The sequence below is a fragment of the Tiliqua scincoides genome, chromosome 4 (assembly GCF_035046505.1).
Source record: "Tiliqua scincoides isolate rTilSci1 chromosome 4, rTilSci1.hap2, whole genome shotgun sequence".
Taxonomy (NCBI): domain Eukaryota; kingdom Metazoa; phylum Chordata; class Lepidosauria; order Squamata; family Scincidae; genus Tiliqua; species Tiliqua scincoides.
Window position 1 is genome coordinate 37,047,075 of NC_089824.1, and position 21,860 is coordinate 37,068,934.

The window sequence follows — 21,860 nt, forward strand, 5'->3', positions numbered from 1 at the left end:
AAATGTGGAAGTATCCAGAGATAATATGTTCATTTTTATCTGTCACACAAAAGAGCAAGTTTAGATGTGATTAAATGGATCCAATTACTTATGCTGACTGTTAGGTAAACAAAAGAAAACCTCTGATGACATTAGTTGGTGTTCTGTTCCCAAAGTTAATTTCAGAAAGCTCTTTCTTTGTAGTCAGACCTTTAATCCTTGATAGAGGTTACAATAATACCTAACTAGCTTTACAGGTCTGAGAAATAGCAGTTCATGCATCATGCAATGAATTTTCACTTCATTATAGTTTTTTAATTGTATTTAGTATAATCTCACAACAGTTTATTTCTTCAAAGCACATAACTAGAGAACTATGTTTGCTTGTATTAACATAATTTCAGAATTTTTTAATTTTTGGTCTTTAGTGTACAGAATTGGAAATAGGAAGGATGGGTATTTTTTCACTATTACAAATCAAAGATAAAAGGTTTAATTAAAAGAAAAGCAAAATAATTTTTAAAAATTGTTTGAATTACTCACATGGGAAGAAATATTTATTTCACTACATAATACTTATTTTGCAAGCAAACTATAAATTTAAATAAGTTTTGAACAGTTGCATAGTGAAAATATATCTAATGCATTTTTCCCCATGTTGTCATCCCTCCAAAATATCTATAAAAGGTATGTATGTCAGACTGACAGCCCAGTCCTAACCAGCAATGTTACAGCCAAGCTGCATGGCCTGCGCAGGATCTAGTGCAGGTTAGGAGGTGACTGGAGGTCTCCTCCGGGTAAGGGCATGTTTTCCCTCATACCTTGAGTAATGCTGCTGCCCACCGTATGGGGCTTCTCAGATCCATGCTCGCTATATAGCTGGCACAAATTCAGGAACCCTGAATTCAGGTGTAAGGCTGAGTGGAGGAGAGTCTGGCCAGGGGGATGGATCAGGTTCACCCCCTGTTCTGCCTTCCCCTCCCCAGAAACACCATCTCTCTGCCTCCCGCAAATCTTTCCAAACCCTTTCACTGTCCAGCGCAACCTTACCTGTGCCATCCAGCCGAATGCCTGGATGTGGAGTTAGCAGGGTGGCTCAGGCTTCCCTGCCAGCCAGCCTCCTCTCTGGGTGCCATGAACATGCTTCATGGCACTTCGTGACACCTTCAGCTGACCAAGCTTGGAGTTTGGATTGTGCCCTGATACAGTAACCCTCTAAGGTCACTAGTTATTGTTATGATTGAAGAAGGATTTGTCCAAGTCCAGCACTTGATCTGCTATATATCACAGAGCAGGGCAGCATTATGACTTTAGTGATCCCTGGGCACTATTGTCTTTGTGGGCTTTCCCAACCATAATAAAATCAATATTAAAAATTATTTTGATATAACTTTAAATACTTCAACATTTTATTCTTTTTCTGTTTTAGGGAAAACAAAATAGATTTTCGTAGGCCCTAAAAATTTCATTGGGGGGGGGGGGGAGATGTGAGAAAAAAATTAAAGCATTTTCTTGTACCCTAAAAATTTCTTCTGATTTTAAAAGAAATTAAACCATTTTCATGGGCCCCTAAAAGTATCATGACCCCTACTCATTTGACCGCCTGTGCTTAAAAGATAAGTCGGCTCTGCCACAAAGGCTCAGTGAAAAGTAATGTGAGCGCTTCAAATATGAATTTGGCTCTGTAAGATTTGGTAACTGCAAAGCTGCTTATAATTTTGCCATATTGTGCAGCTCCTTCCCCATTTTCCCAGGGGCTGCTTAAGATCTGCATGCTCTGATGGGGCGAAAGAAGTCCATGTACTCACACCAGAGGGAGCTTATAACATCTGCTCCTATAGGGAGTTTTATTATTGTATTGTTATTTTTAAAATGTTCTAAGCTGCCTTGAGGACTTCTTCAGAGATAGAAAAGTGAGATATAAATACCTGGATACATAAATAAATATTCAAGTTGTGATATGTAAAAGTGCCTCTGTTTCTTTAAAAAAAATTAGTGTGAGTATAATCTAAGCATTAACTTTAAGTGGTTTGAGTTAATTTTTGTGTTCATTAGGACTTATTGGAGTTGAATCAAAAAGTTTAAATTTTCTTCTAAATTTGATAAATGGACATGATAGTTTTGGATAACTGAAATCATGCAGATAGTTAAGAGAAGAAGGTGGTTCTGTTTAATGCACCATAGTTTCAGGGTTGGTTCAGATGTAGCAGCAGTCCGTGGTTTAACTTTACCTACTGAACCTAAATTGAGCTTCAGGCTCTTATATTCACTCCTTCCCTTGCACTTAGCAATTTCCTTCTCTCCTTTCATAGTTGGAAGCAAACTATTTGTCATTTTGTCTAAGAGCTCAGTCCTAGCTTGTCTGTGTGCAGCTGTCCCTGCACCAGCTCTGAGTGTCACAAACATGGTGTAAGCATGCCTACTGGCACTGCTTCAAGAGAGATGGTAAGAGGGCCTTTTTGATTTGGGGAGAGGGACAGGATCAGTGGAGCGGGCCTCCAACTCATCCTCCCATCCTGCCCAGCATTACATCAGAATTCCTGGATCCAAGAAGCCCCATATGGACGGCTGCGGCTTTACTCGGGGTAAGGGGAATTAAATCCCCTTGCCCTGAGCAGAACTCCAGTCACTCCTCAGTCCAGTCACACTCCAGTCACATTCAGTCACACTCAGTCCAGTCACACTCCAGTCACACTCAGAACTCCTGAGGTGCACTGGATGCAGTGTAGGCCATACTGCCCCACTACATCAGCGCAGCTCATAATTGGATTGTAAGTCAGTTAACTATGGTTTTTGCTTTCCCTACAAGTGACAGCAGCTGCTAAAGGACCCCCTCCTATTTTCTTGCACTATGACTCAGCAGAAAAAGCAAAATTGGTAGTAGTGTTATTTGCTGCGTGTTTTAAATGACTGTGTTTTAAATATTGCTATGTTTTTGTTCCATTTTTGAGGTCAAATTGGGAACGGAAGTTACCACAGGTACAGGCCCCAACAAGAAAATAGCAAAAAGAAATGCTGCTGAGGCCATGTTGCTCCAACTTGGCTATAAGGCCTCTTCTCCACTTCAAGAACAACTAGACAAGGTATGATGTGGGGGTAAGGGGAATGCCACACACGCTGTCAACACAGTGTACATTGCAGCAGAGGCATCCCTAGACTTTGCGTCATCTGGTGCGAGAACTCATTGCATCACCCCAGTGATGGACCTCCTCCTGTACCAGACAATACATAATAAATTACAATGTCATATGCACAACCTAAATGCAGTGGAATCACTAGGGTTGGTGTAAGCCCTATTAACTTTATTTATTTAAATATTTAACAGTACGGGTCACCCAACAAATCAGTAACCAACAAAAAAACCAGTGGCCAACTTGATGACACACAACTGAGTAAGAGTTCTAGTATTAGCTCTGATACATGGAAATGAGGGCTGACTCATAATAATATTTTATTGGTTCCCTACTGTGTCATAACAACTCATCAGCTCTCAGAAGAACCAGTCTCTTTGGTTAGTTTGGAGTTAAGAAAATCCACCTTTTGTTATGGTAAGGCAGTTGTGTTCTCCTTTTCAGGCTTTTTGGCTATAATGTTTGATAGAATACAGCTACTTCAACCTAACCCAGTTTGCATTCATTGCATTTCATGTATTCATTGCATTCTGCTTGAAATTATGGATCAAATGATATATAACATGATGGTATTATTCAAAAATACCAAATTTTCACCATTTAGGTCAGTAGTGGTATCACCTCCCTTGAGTGTGGGTATGGTCCGAACCCCCCTAGTGCTACTACTGCTGTAGTTCTAAAACTTTGAATATGTTCAGTCACATTTAAGCTAGTAAGGCTGCTCAAAGTCTGTTGTGTCTATACTGGTTGTCACTCGTTAACCACTGGGGTGCTGGATAAATCTCTGGGGTTCTGGTCTAGTGTATTAAAAAAATTCATGATTAAAAAACAGTGGAAAAATAGATTTAAAGACCCATTTCCAGGTTTCTTGTCCCTCCGTTGCTCCTAATGGAAAAAGGTTGTGCCTCGACATCTGCAGGGGTTTGATTCTGGGACTCCCTGCTAGTACCATAAACTGTGTTTTTAAAAAAGCAGTTTAAAAAAATTAAAAAGTGCATCCCTTTACAATTGTGGTTTAAAAACAGCTTTTCTTACTGTTGTAGAGAGGCAGTCAGCAATTAGAAATGCAAAGGACCCCCTGCCTTTGCCTGGTTCAGCTGAAGAATGGAATGATTGCTTGCATGACTGTCTCTCTACAACAGTAAGAAAAGCAGTTGTTTTAAACTGACTTTAAAGAGATGCATTTTTCCCCTTCTCCAGGGATCAGCACATTCCTTTTTATTTGCAATGGCCATTCATGTTGAGTGAAATCTGTGTATTAAAAAATCCATGTATAACAAGGTTGGACCTGAATTCACTTTGCAGTTACATCTACCTAAAACAGGCTAGGGCAATCACAGCAATCTTTGATTGTAATTGTGGACAAATGCTTCTTTATTTTTAATTCAATATATGCATTTGTCCTAATATATTTCTTTACTTTATGCGCTATATGTTTATATGCTAAAAAAATACAGTGGGTGATATGCTAAGTTAGCTTGTCTGCATAGAGGATTGTGTGCAGAGAAATGAGAGTACGGGGTTTTTGCACACAGAAATCAGAATGGAATTCTGATTTGAATTTGAACTTGCACCACACATGGAATAAAATGCCACACAAAATTGTCAGTGCCTCACTGTTGTGCAGTTTGTTCCACAAGAGCTTGTGCAACCACATATATGAAACTGCAAAATCCTGCCTCATTTCCATGTGTCCTTACGATATAGTCCAGTACTATTACTATCATGAACCTTTTGCCTCTGGGTATTTATATTTTTGTTTATGACTTGAGTAAAACTGGGGCTTGATTCTCATACTTTCATACTTGCATTGTTTTTTGTGCTTCAACTGGAACATCTTCCAAGCTGTTTGTACTGCTGAGAGCAGAATGCAAGAACAGGAACAAATGACTTGTTCAGGGCCATAGTAAATCTGTTTATTCCAGTAGCATGTAATCTATCACCTTTTGAACATTACAGAAGCTGAGTACAGTACACTACCATATTTGCTGTATCATGTAATAGTCCAAAATTCTTATTCTTAAATGAGGAAGAGGAGGGAATCATTTTGGGATGATGTTCCTCAAGCAGTCTGGGGCAGTGTACAATTTATAAGTCATTGTCTTTACCCTGGATCTGGGAAACATCAAGTGCTACGTTAGTTTCGTTGTCACTGATTTCCTAAAGCTCATTCTTCAAGTTTGTATGATACTTGATTTGGTATGGGAATTGGTAGACGGGGGATTTCTTTAATCTTCCAAGAATGGCTTTTCATTCTTTGTCAATCCTGATACTGACAAGTATTTATGTTCTGGACTGGAACTTCTTGATATTGTCTAGGATAGGGGGTGTAGCACTCATTTCATGCAGAGGGCTGAAGTTAGCATTTGTGCTGCCTGTTGAGGGCCGTAAGTGACATTAAGCAGAATGTGACATTGTTAAGCAGATGATGACCAGAAAGAAGCACTTTGTTCTTGTATAGAAACTTATTAGCTGCAAATAACAGAAGAGAAAATGTGTAAATCTTATTCATATTTAATTATCAAGTTGGGGAGCCCAATTATAATGGGGGCTGGATAAATTGTTTCTGGGGGCTGCATTCAGCCCGTGGGCCTTGTGCTTGACACCCCGGACTAGAATCTTGCCAGCAGCTGATATTGGAAGATAGTAAGACATAGGGCCCAACCCTATCCAGTTTTCCAATGCTGATGCAGTTGTGCCAGTGAGGTGTGTGCTGCATCCTGTGGTGGAGGGGCAGTCGTTGGGGCCTTCTCAAGGTATAGGAACATGTGTTCCCTTACCACAGGACTGCATTGTGGCTACACCGGACCTGGAAAATTGGATAGGATTGGGCCCTAGTCTCAAACGGCTTGTGGCAAGTCGAACAGTAATGCTGTAATTTCAGAGAGCTTTCGGAGCACATTTGTTGTGGGTGTGTAATGAATTTTTTTCCAAACCATTCCACTTCCCATTCTTGCTGCCAAGCAAATACTTAAATGCAATGAAATGCAATTCATTTCAATTAAATGCAATTCATGTGTCTATTTGTGTAGAAGCAATTCTATTCTTGTTTTATCTTCATCAGCCAGGAGAGATCCAGGGATGGAATGGCCAAAATATTGGATATCCTGAACCAACAAGTAACAGTAAGTACATCACAGATTGCAATTCATGATGGGTACGTGCAACCTCGTGATTTTAGAAGGTTATGTCAGAATGCCAGATGCAAGGGAGGGCACCAGGAAGCAGGTATCTTGTTGTCTTGTGTGCTCCATGGGGCATTTGGTGGGCCACTGTGAGATACAGGAAGCTGGAATAGATAGGCCTTTGACCTGATCCAGCAGGGCTCGTCTTATATTCGTAGGTTCAATTTGTTTTGCTTATTAAGTGATACATCAGAATAAGTATTTTCCTTTGTTTTGAAACATTTTCATTGTTAGGGTGTATCTTATGGTATTTGTCCTTTACTCTGTTGCTAGCAACCATAACATGATATTATCTCATGAATAGAAGACAGGAAGAGAGTTTCAGATCCTGTAGAGCAGATCCATGACCCATTGGTCAGATCCAGCCCCCCACATGAAATCATGCGACTTGTAGTCCCAAAAAGATATATCCACATAGCCTGTAGTGGTCCTAAAAAAGAATTCAAGTTTGTAATTCTATCTCTGTATGGTTTCTGTTTTTAGTAGACCAGGGGCAGAAGCTTCATTTGAGCATTATTTTCTGTTTGGGCATATGTCTCTCCACGCTGTGCCCACCTTGCTCTGTGGCCTAATTGGGAGGTTCGCTCATGTGTACTGAATGTACGTGCAGACCCAATGTCTGGCCATGTGTAGAAGAAGGTTGCAGACCCCACCTTAGAGCATATTGTTGATAATTATGGAGCACAAAGCTGTGTTGACTTCCTGCTCTGCCCTCTCAGTGATGGATGTCAGAAATCAATAAAAGTAATGGTTTCAGATGATAAAGAAAAGAATGAGTTTGTGTAAATGATATGGAAACTTTTTATGGAAGTTCCATTTTTAAATCTTTCAAAATTGATGTGGCTTCCTGATTGAAATTAGTCTGTCCTGAACCTTGGTTTGGGAAAATATTTTGAAATGTTTGTAATTTTTTTCTCAGTATAAAAATTTGCATTGTTAAATATTTGTTGTTTTTGAAAACTGAGAGAAAAGCATCTTTAGTTCCTTGGAAAGGTGATTACAAAATGGGAGATAAACAATGTTAAAATGCTGGTTGGACAATATTGTAAATATTTCTAATCTACCTGCTTCCTCCAGAACATCACACTCTGTTCCAAAACTTATCTCATCATTTTTTCGTCTAATCCCATGCTGTAAACATCTTTCTGCTTCCTCATTGTTTTTTTTTCCTTCTTTCTGGCTTTCCTCATTTCTGTGGTTCCCTTTGGCCCTCCTAGGTTCATTGCTTCACATTTCATCCAGCTGTCTTTCCTGATCTACAGCATTGACAACCTCTCTGACACAGACATGGAAATTTTTTTTTATTCCCATGAGACAAATTTAAACTGTTTGGACTTGAAATTAAGGTTTCTGAGCGAATTCTATTTCTGTTAGTAGTAGTAGTAGTAGTAGGTGAGAAATAGCAACTCTGCTTCTAAACACGAGATGCATTTTATGGTATCAGAGCCCTACTGTTTTAAACTAGGACATCAGGCAGCACTACTGAAGTGCTGTTAGGAGACCACAGTACCACTGACCAGTTTTCATGTGTCTTCTTGGTAACTGTGAGGTACAAAGCATGTACATTTGTGTAACAGCATTTTTGGTGGCAAGACTCAAATCAACACTTGTCAACAGTCTCTAGACCTCCTCATAAGTAGTGTTTCATCCACATAGATCAATATTTAACTTATATAACTTCTTACTGTTATTTCTGTTTTTACTCTGCTTACAGTTGCCACCCTTTTTCTGTGCCTTTGAGAGCAGATGGTCACACACAAAAGCGCTTCCTGTCACTTTTCTCTATACAGGTAGACCCTTGTTATTCATGAGGGTTCCAGGAACACACTGTAAGTGCCTTTCCAGGACCTCTGGAAGCTTTTCTGAGGCTCATGGGGGCTGTGCAGGGCAAGCTCCAATCACCTCTGTAGGGCTCAGGTGGGGCCAAGTCCTGGGGACCTCCGTTGAGCCAGATTCGTGAATAGAAATTCTGTGAATAAACAGGCTTCACGTGTACTAGGATAAGTTTACCATGCCAAATTTTAGTGTGTCAGGCTGTTGTTCAGAGCCAGAAAAGAATTCCAAAGGAAGTGCCTGCGCAGTCCAAGTTATATAGGTAAGATAAACATATCTCAGAAATATTGGACAGTTACTGGTTTTGGTTGTCTTTGGAGACATTTGGACAACCTCCCTTTTGAGAGGGCTTTGGTACAAAAATGCCAGCAAGTTGTAGCAACAAGCCATGATATAAAATTTTCCGGAACCATTCCCATTTTTAGACCCAAGCCTATTGTATGCAACTGCCGCTTTCTGTATTTTTTAGATTGTGAGCCCTTTTGAGACAGGGAGCCATTATTTGATTTGATTTGTGAACTTTTTGTTGAAAATTGGTATGTAAATACTGTTAATAATATTTTGCCTAGGTTTTCAAGATCTTTTTGACATTGTGGACCCTTCAGAAAAGGAAACCAAGTTTTTAAAAAAATCTATTTTGCTATATAAACTGCTTTGTTAACTTCTTTGTTGAAAAACAGTATATAAATAATCTGAATAAATAACAGTAAAAGGATAACAACTTCTTAGAATGTTCTCTATGGTTTCTGTGATAACATGAAAGTTGGTCGTACTATATTGGGGCCTTCCATTACCAAGAGAGAATTATGAAAAGAATAAATAACTTAAGAATTTGGTACCACTTAGTATCATGGAAACCCATTTAAAAACATGGTTTTGCTTTAGTTATGTCTCAAGAGTCATAGAACATAATGTTCAAAAATAGTCTTCCCTGAAAGTCAAACAGCTCTTCAGTATATCAAGTAGATGAGCTTTTGAACTTGAGAACAGCATTAGAACATGATTCACCTAAGCCATGATTTTAAAAGTTCTTTTTGAATACATCAGGATAAAATTCTGTCTACATCTGAAACATTCATGTGAAAATTTTAAAAACCGTGGAACAGCCTTGTATTTCAAAACACTTGTTTTTCTTCCCCAAACCATTTATTACTTTGGACTTTTGCATGAAATCAGGAATTTTGTTCCTTAGGAGTCCATCTGCTCCTGCTGCTTGTTCACCACCTGAAATCATAATCATCTGTTTGTGACACACTAATCATTTTCACAGTAACTAATTGTGATGTCACAAACAGATGATTATGATTTCAGGTGGTGAACAAGCAGCAGGAACTAATGAACTCCCAAGGAACAAAGAAGAATAAGCATAGAGAAAAACAGATATTCATGTCATGGCTATTTTTTTTTTTCCAAAGCCAAGTTTGTAATGAATGCAGCTATTTCTGTTTATTGAATAGAACCAGGTAGGAAACCTTGTCATAACAATTCTAACCTCTAATTACCAAGATCCCCTTGAAACACAGTGTCATTATGTATGAAAGAAATAATATGATGAAAAATCAGAACATGTTCATTTACTTCATTGTTGCCAGTTTAAAAAGAAAAAAACACAGCACATTAAGGCAGTTATTTATGAAATTCTGCGTGCTTGTAGGTTTTCATCTGAAATGGGAAACACATTTGTTTGACTTTTATAGACCTTGTGTTGAATAATTTCATGAATTATTGGACTCTTGCAAGTCTCCATATGTTTCTTTTGATCCTGGGACAGGGAATGTTAGTGGAGCCCTCCTGTGGCTAATTTAACACTTGTAATTTTCCATGGACGATAACTGTAGTCATTTCAGCTTATTGAATAAAATATCTTCCTTATGTTTCCAATATACTAAACTCAGAACTGGCGGGAAGATGACGTTTTCCTTTACAGTGTTGTATACCTTTGTAGCGTTTCTGCAATCTTATCGCACACAATGGATCGTATTGTGTTTTACTAATTTACTTTTGAATTTTACTTTTTAAATTAGTTAGGTATAGTTTTTATTTGTTGTTTCTGCAGTCCCAGAATTGGGATGATCTTCAGAACCTTTTAGAGTTTCCGCTAGAGTGTCAACAGACACTGAGTGAACTCCTCCCCTCAGAACCGGTGAGAAAATCTCTCCTCAAATGCTATGTTGGGTGGGGCAAATGCAGTCCTACTCAGTTCTCTTTCTTCTTACTGCCATGAGAGTAACATCTCTGAGAATTTTTCTGCCTCTGCTGATCTTTAGACCAGAGCTTCATTTGCCTTGCTTTTTTAGTAGCTTGGGAGTTCTTCATTGTTTATTTAGTCCACATAACATTTTTAAAACAATTATTGTCCTTTTCCTGTGGACCCCTCTGGTGCAGTGGGTCACCTTCCTAAAGTCTTGTGACCTGGATAATGTTTTTCTCCTTTGCTTTTTCTGAAGAACATAACATGGAGAACTGTTCCCACTGCCAGGAATTCACCAAGCAGACCTATAGAAATTACTCTTCTTAACTTCCATGTTTTGCTCTGAGACTAGGTCTTGAAGACCTCTTTGCTCATTGTGTTTCTGCAGAGCAACAGCTGCAAGACATGACTGAAACCTCAAGATTGGCTTCAGTCCTATTGGTAGTTACCACACCTCAGATTCAAAACTCAATGCCCATGTAGCTTCCAAGAGTTCAGTGTCAACTGGAAAAACCAAACAGGCCCACTAACAGCCCGGTTTCACCATGGCATCTATACCAGCAGGTCCTCTGTCTACTTCTCAACAATCTCTTTGAGCAAATCAGTTGATCGACATCTTATAATTTCTTATCCCTCCCCTTACAAAACTGGCAAGGGATAATAAGCCTGTATCCTGTAGTTAAAGGATATAGTTAAAGACCTTCTATGAGCATGAAGACTACCATTAGTTATGCTCCCACTCATGAGCAACCCCTTTGCAATTATAGCTGTGTATTTATTACCTTTGACTGTTTTAGTTCAAGATGGCTTCCTGCTTGCAGTCCTATCTGGTTAGTAATTTGTCAGCACTGTGTCATGTTCCGCTTTTCTTTCACATTCACATAGGTAAAACTGATTCTCCTCTCTTTACAAGGCCAACATAAAATCAAACATATACTATATACTTTGGGCATCTTAAAACCTGTTGCTTTTAAGGTTCACAGAAGAGTACTGTTGCATCTTTCTGTTGCTGTATATATGTGTAAATAAACTTTCCTTAGTGTTTTTTTTGTTTGTTTCTTTATCCAGTTGCCACAGTTTATGAAATTGTGTTGAACATGTTTCTCTCTATCAGCATAAGCTGAGTATGACTGGGTACCACAATCCATTGCATTTCACAATACACTGAGGGCACAATCCTAACCAACTTTCCAGCACTGAGGTAAGAGCAATGCAACTGAGGTAAGGAAACAAACATTGCCTTACATTGAAGAGGCCTCCACGAGTGCCCCCCAACTGAAGAATGCAGCACATGCCCCACTGGCACAGCTATGCCAGTGCTGGAAAGTTGGTTAGGATTGTGCCCTGAGTCACTGGCGCCGCTAGGGGGTGCAGGGGGCGCGAGCCACACCAGGTGACGTGCCGGGGGGTGACGTGCAAACTTCATGGGTTTAGGAGCTACCGTGTCATGCCATACACCGTTGGATGCGGAATGGCCAGTGGAGTGCAATGCAAAAAACAGAATCAAAATAGCTCCTTTCATTCAGAAGTTATGGCCAAAGAACCGGAAGAAAAAATGCATGGAGCCCTATGGAAAGTGAAAGTGAGCCGTATCACGCATTTATACTCATGAGTAGGTGAACTTGCCATAGTCTGTCGAAAAGGTCAGGCTGAGAGGAATCCAACAGCACCTGAATGGTCCCGATCCAATGAATGCAGCCTCCAAAAAACACCTGAGAAGGTCTCATCCCTCCCAGCTGCGAGTCTGAGCCCAAATGAAGCCACATGGCCACGTTTACTCGCAAGGAAAGGGCAGCTGAGAGGACTCCAAGGAGGTCAGAATGGTCCTGATCCAATGAATGCAGCCCCCAACAACACAAAAGGGAGAAGGAGATCCGTTTGTCCTTCCTTCCTCCTGCAGTCTATGGAGCCCTATGGAAAGCCAAGCAGCCTCACATCGCGTTTCCTCGCGAGTAGGCAGACGTGTCTTGGCTGGTGGTCAGGCCAGGCAAAGGGGAATGTGAGGACATCAGAAGGGTCCTGATCCGATGGAGCTGGAGATGTTCCAGAAGGCGGACCCCCCCCCCCCACTAAAAAGGACAAAAAAGAGACTTGAGCTGGTAAGGGAAAATTTTTTATTTTGCACTTGCAAAGCCAGGTGGGTCTTTATCTTGATGTGCCTGAAATAGAAGAACTTTTGGAGAGTTATTGCAGGCAGACTACAGAGTAAGCTCCATTGACCACTATGGGACTTACTTCAGAGTAGATTCACTTGGTGGAACAGGACGGGCTCCTCCTTATTTAAGTACCGCAGATACTCGCCTATAAGTCGATCTCACAGATAAGACGAGGGCAGGTTTTGAGTCCAAAATCATGGAATTTGCTATGACCCTCGGATAAGTCGGGGGTTTAACTTAGGGAGGTGTCTGACTGTAATTTTGTCTGATTTTACCCGAGGCCAGATCCTGAAAAATAACCTCCCAGTAATTGTTACCTAAGAACTGTACAGTCACTAATTTATTAAAAACACAGTATATATACATAGTATGTATACACCTATACATACATGTATACATAGTCCCTAATTTATTAAAAACTATGATCTATCTCAAAGATCATAAGATACATTTTTATTCACTAATTTTTTAAATTGTTCTCTCAACAACCATTTGTAAACATTATCAGAGTAAGGCCACAATCCCATCCACACTTTCCTGGGAGTAAGCCTCATTGACTTTAATGGGACTTACTTCTGAGTAGACAAGCCTAGGATTGGGCTCTAAGTACACTGGAAACAGCATACCAGTAGAACCATTAATGAAATCCTCCTTTAAAGTGCCTGGTGCCTTAAGCCAAAGGCTCTACATAGAACACACATTACACAACTGGGAGTGTGCAATTCAGTTCACAGTAGAGAGACAAGCAACAAGGAGTGACTGAGCAAGTGCAGCTGCACATAGTTGCACCTGATTTACTTGGAAGTAGACCCTCTGTGGAGGAAGGGCAGCAGCGCCTCCGGGCCTTGTGTGGAGGTCCTGGCAGGGGGATACTGCAGAAGCAAGCATGCTCTCCTAAAAGCTTACTACATAAGCAGCTGTTGCAAGTGCTTCCTAGCTCCTGCCAGCATGCAGCTAAGATCTCTGGCTAAAATACCTGTTGCTGCAGAATAATTCTACTTTAAATTCTACTCTCTGCTTTTCCTGTTTTGCATCTTTGCAAGGTCTCCAGGACTCTTCCAGTGAAAAGGACACACACACAGGGAGATTGCTTCTCTCTCTCTCTCTCTCACAGATGCTTCCCCACCCCCACATACACAAATGCAGGGACTTTTCCCCTTCAGTCCAACTTCATTGGTGAGGATAGGGGGAAATGAGGTTAGCAAGGAGGTTTGCAAAGGAGAGACTGAAGTATGACTGTATACAGTAAGGGGAGAGGTGGAGAGGAAAGCAAGAGGAGGGAATAGACTGGGAGCCCAATCCTAGGCATGCCTACTCAGAAGCAAGTCCCTTAATAGTCAGTGGGGCTTACTCCCATGAAAGTGAGGCTAGGATTGTAGCCTTAACTGTTTTAAGTGCTCTCTCTCACTCACACACACACTCACACACACACACACTTTTCCTTTTATAAAAGTTAACTCTTCCTCTCCCCCCCCCCCAGTACAACTTCATCAGTGGTGAATGATTATGGGAAGAGGGGCTAGCAAGCCTCAGGGGAGGGGGCAAAAACAAGAAGGAAAGAGGAGATAGACTTAACCCTTTCAATGGCTTGAGAAACAAAGGTACAGCCTTCTGCAGGCTGCCTCTCGCTCTCTCTTTAAAAAGATCACTCTCCCCCCTTCCCCACCTATCCAACTTCATCTGTGGGGAGATGGGAAGGGGGTTAGCAAGTTGGGCTCTCCAATGGAGTGCTTGAAGTTTAAATACAGTAGGAAGGGGGAACAAGAAGGAAAGAGGAGATGGACTCAGCTGTTTCAAATGACTGTTTCTCCCTCGCTCAGACACCCCCTCCCACACACAGCTCATTGTCACCTGCTCTGTCTTGGGTGCTGCTCCAGAGAGGCCTCCGTGGGCGCTAGTGCTGAGTGAGTGAGGCTGCTGATGGCAGTGGTGGCAATTGCCCTGCCCTGCCCTGCCCTGGGCTTGGAGCTTCTGCAGCTGGGCAACAGCCTGAAGGAGCACATGGAGCACACCCACACCACGCCCGCAGGCAGCTGCAAACGCTCAGCAGCAGCCCCAGCCTGCACAGCCTCCTCTCAGCAGAAGATCACTTGCTCCCTCGCTCTCTCCCTTCCTCCCACAATAGTGATTGGCTGGCTCACTCACCTCCCCCCCACCCTCGCTGCTTGCCTGCCCTGGAGATAAGGTGGGGCAATGATTCAGGCTTTTCTGGGAAGAAATTTTTCACCTTATAGGTGAGTATGGTATTTCTTTTATTTTAATTTTCTTGATGATGTCACTTCTGGCCATGACATCACCTCCAATGGGTCCTGGACAGATTGTCATTCTAAAAAGTGGGTCCCAGTGCTAAAAGTTTGAGAACTGCTGCAGTAAGTTGTTAGTAAGTTGACACGTATGTGTCAACTCTACAAGTTTGTGTGGGAGACTCTACAAGTTTTCAAAATCAATAAAATCAGTTGGGAGGAATAATACCATCATGTTATGTATCAATCTATGCATAATTTCAAGCAGAATGCAATGAAACAAACCACATTGAAATACCTGTGTTCTAACAAAAGTTATAGCCAAAAATCCAGTGGGGGCGGGGCAATGGTAGATCACCATGCCCACCACCTGGGGCATTGCCCCGCCCACTGTATGGGGGACACGCAGGCCTCCCGCACCAGTGACGCAAATCCTAGTGACGCCACTGCCCTGAGTCATCCATTTTGATGGCTTGCCCACTTTTTGTAGTGTGATATCTTTCTTGAGTGGTGATACATATTTTAATGAAATAGCACCATCAAAATATCATTTATAATGCCCATTATATTGTTTCTTGTAGCTGCTTCAGTCATTAACCCTCCTTCCACTTGTGAGACTGCTCAATTTGATACACTTTTTGCCTCTATTTTGATGTAAAGTTAGTTTTTAATGCAGTTTCTGATTAAAAAAAATTGAGTTGCAAGTTTAGCTTAGTACTGGGGTTCTCAAAGTGTGCATTGTAACACCTTAGAGCAGGGGTGCCACTGGATGTTCTCGTTGGCCCCTCTTACCTGTTCCCCTGGGCGCCACCATCTCGGATCTTGTGAGATTTCATGAGATCCAAGATAGTGGTTCCCAAATCTCACAAGTGTCACACTTCTCTTATATCATCTACTCTGGCTGCTGATTCATTTCCAGGCACAACAAAGTTCTCAGTATTACTTGTAAAACCTTTTATTGACAGGAGAAACAATAATCTTCAAATGTTTGAGAGCTGCAAGACATGGACAAATATTTATTTATCTTAACTTTAAAGAATCTGAGATATTAAATAAGTTAATGTCATCAAACAGCCTAGAATCTAAGCTGCTAATCTTAAAACATTGGTTATTCAACAACTGCATAGGTGAGGTACCATCACCCTCTTTATTGTTAAAAATAGAGATTCTTTTTCCAGTTAGTTTATTTAAGGTGTTTGTGCTCTGTGCTTTAAGACAATTCCTCTTAGGGCAGTCAACAACAACCAGATAAAACATTGAAAACAGAAGAAAAACTTATCAGCTGAAGCCAGCAATTAAAAGCTTTATAGAACAGAAGGATTTTTACTACAAACTTAAAATCAGAAAGAGAAGGGATTTAAGGAGTTTCAGCACGTAAAATGCTGAATGGAATTTTAGCAGGTGCAACTTTCCTTACCTAGGTTCCCCCTTCTTTTTCCCCATCATAATTTACCCTCTTTCCATAATTAACCCCCATCATAATTAACTCCCTTTCCATTAAGTCCCCCTTTCCGCCCCCACTCAATTAGTCTAGCATTAACTTTGCCTCCCCATCTTCCTTCGGAGCTCCAACCACCAATCCCATGACTTCCATCCTCTTCTCCCATAGTCCTCCCACCAACTCCTCCTGCTTCCAGTCACTTCCAGCAGGCAAGTGTGTGGGGGAGGGGGGAAACAGAGACAAGCCTGTCACCAGACTGCAGCCTAGCTGCCAATCCAGTCCCTGGTGCTAGCAGAACCTTTGCTCCAACCACCGTCCCCTCATCGTCTTCCTCCTCAGAAGGCTTGGGCTCTTCTTCCTTCCTGGCTGCTGCTAATTCCCCTGCTACTACTCCTGCCAGCAGGGCTCTCAACACTGGGATGTTCAGTGGAGGGCAAAAGAGGGGCTCGGTGGCTCTCCACTGTGGAAGTGCTGAACTAACTGTATGAGTGAGAGAGTAAGCGAGGGAGAGAAGCATGTTCTTCTCCTTCCTTTTCCCCTTTCATGTTTTTGCGCCCCTCTTTTCACAAGTCACAAAATAAAATCAAAGAGCTGCATGTGGCTCTCAAGCCACTGTTTGGTCACTCCCGCTTTGTGTCTTTGAGCCTAGATAAGTAGAGGATCACTTTTCCCCGGATGAATTTGCTCTTTTCCTGAGATTTTCCAGAGAGGCTTTCCTGTGGATGCTGTCATTTGTGGGTCCATGATTGATGGTAATGCAGGGGAGGGCCTTGTCTGTCATGGCACCTGCCTTGTGGAATTTCTTGCCAGAGGATGTCTCCAAGGCCCTCACCTTGTCTCTCTCACCTTGCAGTACTTTGAAAACATTCCTGTTCTGCCAGGCATTTCAGATAAACTGGATGTGCCCCACTTCAGGCTGCTGCTTTCAGTTTTCTTTTTAGTGGTATATTGTTTTTTAACCATCTTAAATTCCCATGGTGGAGGAGAAAAGTGATAAAAACACTTTATTTATTAATAAATAAATAGTAACTTGCCATCTAAATGCATGGTAGATGTTTTTGAAGCCCACTACCACACATGACAGCTGGGAGGGCACCTTGTGTTGATTCTTAACACCTAGCTAATGGTCCTATGAATGACCCCTCAGATTTGAAAGGCAGAGTCAAGGGCGGATGGTTATGGTCCACCCCGGCTCATAAGAAAGTATCTGTTCTGATTGTATTATGGCATACTCAGTATTATGTTTATTCATGTGCATTCATGGCTTTACATTTTTGCCTTTGTTGAGCAGAACTGAACAAGAAGATGTGCATGCATATGTAGGTAAATGAGTTTTAAAAAGGACTAGAGAAGTTTGTGGATAATAGGTCTGTCAACAGTTATTCACCGTGAAATGGAACTGCTGTCTATGAGGAAGTATATGTCTGAATACCAGATGCCGGGGACAAACAATTAAAGATAGCTATCACCTTCGTGTCTGGCTTGTGAACTTCCAGCAGTATCTAGCTGATTGCTGCTGGAAACAGAATGGTGGATTAAATGGACCCGGTGCTGAACCAGCAAAGCAGTTTTTATGTATTGTGAATTAATGAAAGATTGCATTTGAGAGCACAGTTTCAACACACTGTCAGTAGCCAAGAACAGGATTTATTTTGCATGTGATTAATGCTATCTTTCTAGTCTGCCTGTATTTCTAATATAATTGTGCACAGGCTTAAAACCATAGTTATTTTAAAGGAGTTGCATCTCGCTTTAGTAATCCAAGGCAGCTCACAACTGTAATTAAACTGCAGGAAAAATCATATGAACAAAAATAATCAGAAACAAAAGTCAAAAGAAAAGTAAATATAGAATACCAGAATAAAGGGATAAAATATATTCTGTAAAGGCAAAGTGAACAAAGTTGAGTTTCAGCCTTTTTCTTAACAGTGAGAAAGAGAGGGCCAGATATACTTCCAGCAGGAGGAAATTACACAGGAAGAGGGCCACACCAGAGAAGGCCCTGTTGCACATTCTCACAGACCAGATGGTGGCAGCACATGCAAGAGCCCCCCCTGCCCCCCCCGAAGGTATCAGAGGATACACATATGAAGGATGATTCCTTCATATGAAGGAAGATGATCTATCACATAAGATTTATGTGTTTATGATGTTTTTTCCTAGCTTTCAACCATCAAGCCCCCAATACAAATGAAAGCATTCAAAACAATAATTTAGTAAAACATTTAAAGGAAAATTATTATTGAATGTCAAGCAAGAAGAAAAGTAGATATAACCAAGGGCATAAACCTATCCGTAGCACCGATGCAGCTGTGCCAACAGGGTATGAGCTGCATCCTGTGGGGGGTGAGGCAGTCACAGAGGCTTCCCCATGGTAAGGGAACATTTGTTCCATTATCTCATTGATGCAATGCGACTGCATTAGTGCTGGAAAGTTGGATAGGATTGGGCCTCAAATCTATCAGTAAGGATGGATGCCCAGAAAAGGTTAACCTGGCACCACATGGCCACAACTGCTGAGTTGCTTGGTGGCAGTTATAGTGGGTGGAGGGATGAACTTGTCAGCCAGTCCTCACACCATAATTCCCCAACTGTACCAGACACTATGCAGATAATTGTGTGGGATAGCCATATAAGACTGCATAGGAACTTTGCGACCATCCTATATACTGTTGATCTCTCTCTGGGACAAGCAACAAGCCTAATTAATGAAAGACATTATAGACTCCCCTTTTGGAAGCCAGTTGTTACAGCTGCATGTATTTATGTAAAAATAATTGATAGTGGCCCTGTGTCACTAAGCATTTGACCTTCATATGTCCTATTTATTAAAATGAGAGTGAGGATATCAGTATGTTGCCTTTTGGTCCCAGAATTGTTTGGAAAGTACGTGTTGTAGGAAGCTTGTTGAAGCCCAGCCAGTTTAGGTCTGATCAGTACCTGAATGGGAGATCACCAGGGAAACCTATGTGTGCCACTCTGCTTTCCATAGTGGGAGCAAAGTGAAATACAAAGATAGTAAAATAAATAATATAAACATTGTGTGGAAAAAAATCCATCATCATTTATCTTTTTTTTCACTAATTCCAGATCTCTTTGGTATTTTAATGGTACAGGTAAATGAGCTCCTCAAAATTTTAGGAACCTTTAATATCAAAGGTCCATGGAGCCCAGTGCATGCATTTTCCATTAGCAGGGGAAAGTTTTGTGCAGTAATTATTTTGAACACTTAACCATTAGTGGTTCCCCATTGGTTGTGCGAAGTTCTTCTTGTGATAAATCAGAAGGAAACCTCTACAATTGAAATACTCTGGATTGCAGAGAGAAACCTCCTTTTTAATGTTACAATTAACATACCCCTTTTGTTCCTTTTTATTAGCTTCTGTTTGTATAGGAAATAACCAGCAGGTGCAATTAATTTTTTCACTAGCAGTTTAATTAAATGTTTCAAATAATTTAATATTGAAAAGGCAGAGAGGAAATTAGATAAGCTGAATCACTGAGCAAGATTGCTCTTCTGAAGTTTTTCTGTGATGTGTTAATTAGATATAAAAAGAAAGTTCAGAAGGTGCTCCCCAGAATTCCGTTTCTGGTGACATTCCCATTTAACTCATATAGAGTAGTGGAAATATGGAATAATGTTATTGTATTATGCTTCTTAAAAGCACAAGATTATTGTTATAAATATCTTCCGTAGTTGACAGGAATGGCAGAAACCTCAAAGGAGTATTGCGTGACATAATTTGTTGACATGTGTAGTGCTTCCAAATCCTCAAAACAAAAGGTGTTACATAAGTGGAAAGTCCTTGTCATTATTGCTAATTGAATGATGTTATTACAGTAATGTGGATACAATTTAAAAACATATGGTATATTATGTGGGAGAGCTTTTTATTCATCCTATGCTCCATATTAGTTGTTTTAACATTTAAAAAGATTAGTAATCTGGAAGAATTCCCAACTATTGTTCCAGACAGCAGTTAGATATTTGGGTGGATCATGTAAAAACACTGAAAAGGCTGAGAGAGCATGTGAAATGTTTGTTTGAAGTGATATTACATCAGTGGACTAGACATCTGTAGTTTTTGATGTGGTTTAAAAAGGTTTATAGTATTGTCCTGGAATTTTAAATGGGTTTTCTTTCTCCATATTAATTCTATTATTATTCTGAACAAATGTATTTTTTCAGTTATGCTATTAAAGTTGTGTCTGTATATATCTGAAGTACTTTTTATGAAAACTGGATTTGCATTAGGTCTCATTCAAACGAAATGTGAGCACTTGCAACTTCCTTGTATTGGCATATTTGCAGATAAAATCAAAGAGCAATACCTACAGAAATAATATATTTTTACTGCTGTAATCCAGCTCTCCGTTACAGAACAAAAATGTGGATGTTTGCCTGTTTGTCAAGGTGGGAAAGGATAAAAATCGCAGCATTTCTTCACTAGATACTCGCCTATAAGTTGATCTCACAGATAAATCAAGGACAGGTTTTTTGAGCCTCAGATAAGTCGGGGCAAACTTAGGGAGGTGTCCGACTACAGTTTTGTCTGATTTTAGCTGAGGCCAGATCCTGATAAATAACCTACCAGTAATTGTTACCTAAGAACTGTACAGTCTCTATTAAAAATATAGTAGAAGATCATAAGATACATTTTTATTTATTAACTTTTTAAATTCTGGTCTTCACAACCATTTTGTAAACAGCATCATAGTAAGTGCACTGTAAACGACATACCAGTAGAACAGTCGTTCCCAACCCGGGCTACATGTACCCCCAGGGGCACTCGACAGGACCTTTAGGAATGCTTAAAAAAAGAATTAAATAATGGAAGAAAAAGGAAGGTAGTGCTCCAGAATGCCTTGCAGAGTCGGTAAGGCAGGAAGGGAGGTAGCTAGTTGACTGTGAAAGCCCTGCCAATAGCTAATTTTTAGTGATCAATTTATGTATGAATCAGTGATTGTAAACCAGCGCAGTAAAAAAGCTGAAACATAATATGGAAAGTGATCAGTCACCAAGAATCTCTCAGGGTACTTCTGGTGCAAAACAGATGAAAAGAGAAAATTCTGTGATGAATACATGAAGTATGGGTTTTCATATGGAGGCGATGAGGGCTTATATTAATATTAATTACAAACATTTAGCTAATAAGAGGGGTACAATTTATGAAAATGAGCTGCCAAGTGCTATGCAAGTGAAAAATGTTGGGAACCACTTCAGGAGAACCATTAGTCAAATCCTTTAAGGTGCCAGGTGTGTTAAACCAGAGGCTTAACATACAACATAGAACATATAACTGGGAGTGTGCAGTTCAATTCACACCAGAGAGACAAGTAACAAGGAATTACTGTAAGTGCAACTGCATATAGTTGCAACCCTATTTACTCAGAAGCAGACCCATTGCTTTCCATGGGTGTTACTCTTCAATAATGGTACACTAAATTGTAGCCTGGGACTTCCTTTCAAATGGAAATGTGGATGACATCCTGGTGTTTAAAAAAACAGACATCTGCAAAATGCAAGCATTTGTAAAAAGGAACAAGGCTGCAGCAGACTCTGTAAACTTAAGAGAAGGAGGCTTGCTTCAATTCAGTGGAAGTCTCAGGAGCAATGAAAAGGTTAACTTTGCAGGTTTCCAGGGGTTGCCTTGAAGATTAATGGCCCTCTAATTATCTCTGCATTGTTTCTCCAGTGGGT

General features: G+C 40.6%; 1 protein-coding gene across 3 annotated transcripts in view; it reads left to right on the forward strand.

The window, feature by feature from the left end:
- Positions 1-21,860, forward strand: part of STAU2 (staufen double-stranded RNA binding protein 2) — a 229,831-nt gene that overhangs the window by 74,031 nt on the left and 133,940 nt on the right. For all 3 annotated transcript variants that reach the window (XM_066623814.1, XM_066623815.1, XM_066623813.1), the window contains exons 10-11: positions 2,931-3,062; positions 6,175-6,235. In XM_066623814.1, coding sequence (XP_066479911.1) covers positions 2,931-3,062; positions 6,175-6,235 — 193 coding nt within the window. The remainder of the gene's footprint in view (positions 1-2,930; positions 3,063-6,174; positions 6,236-21,860) is intronic.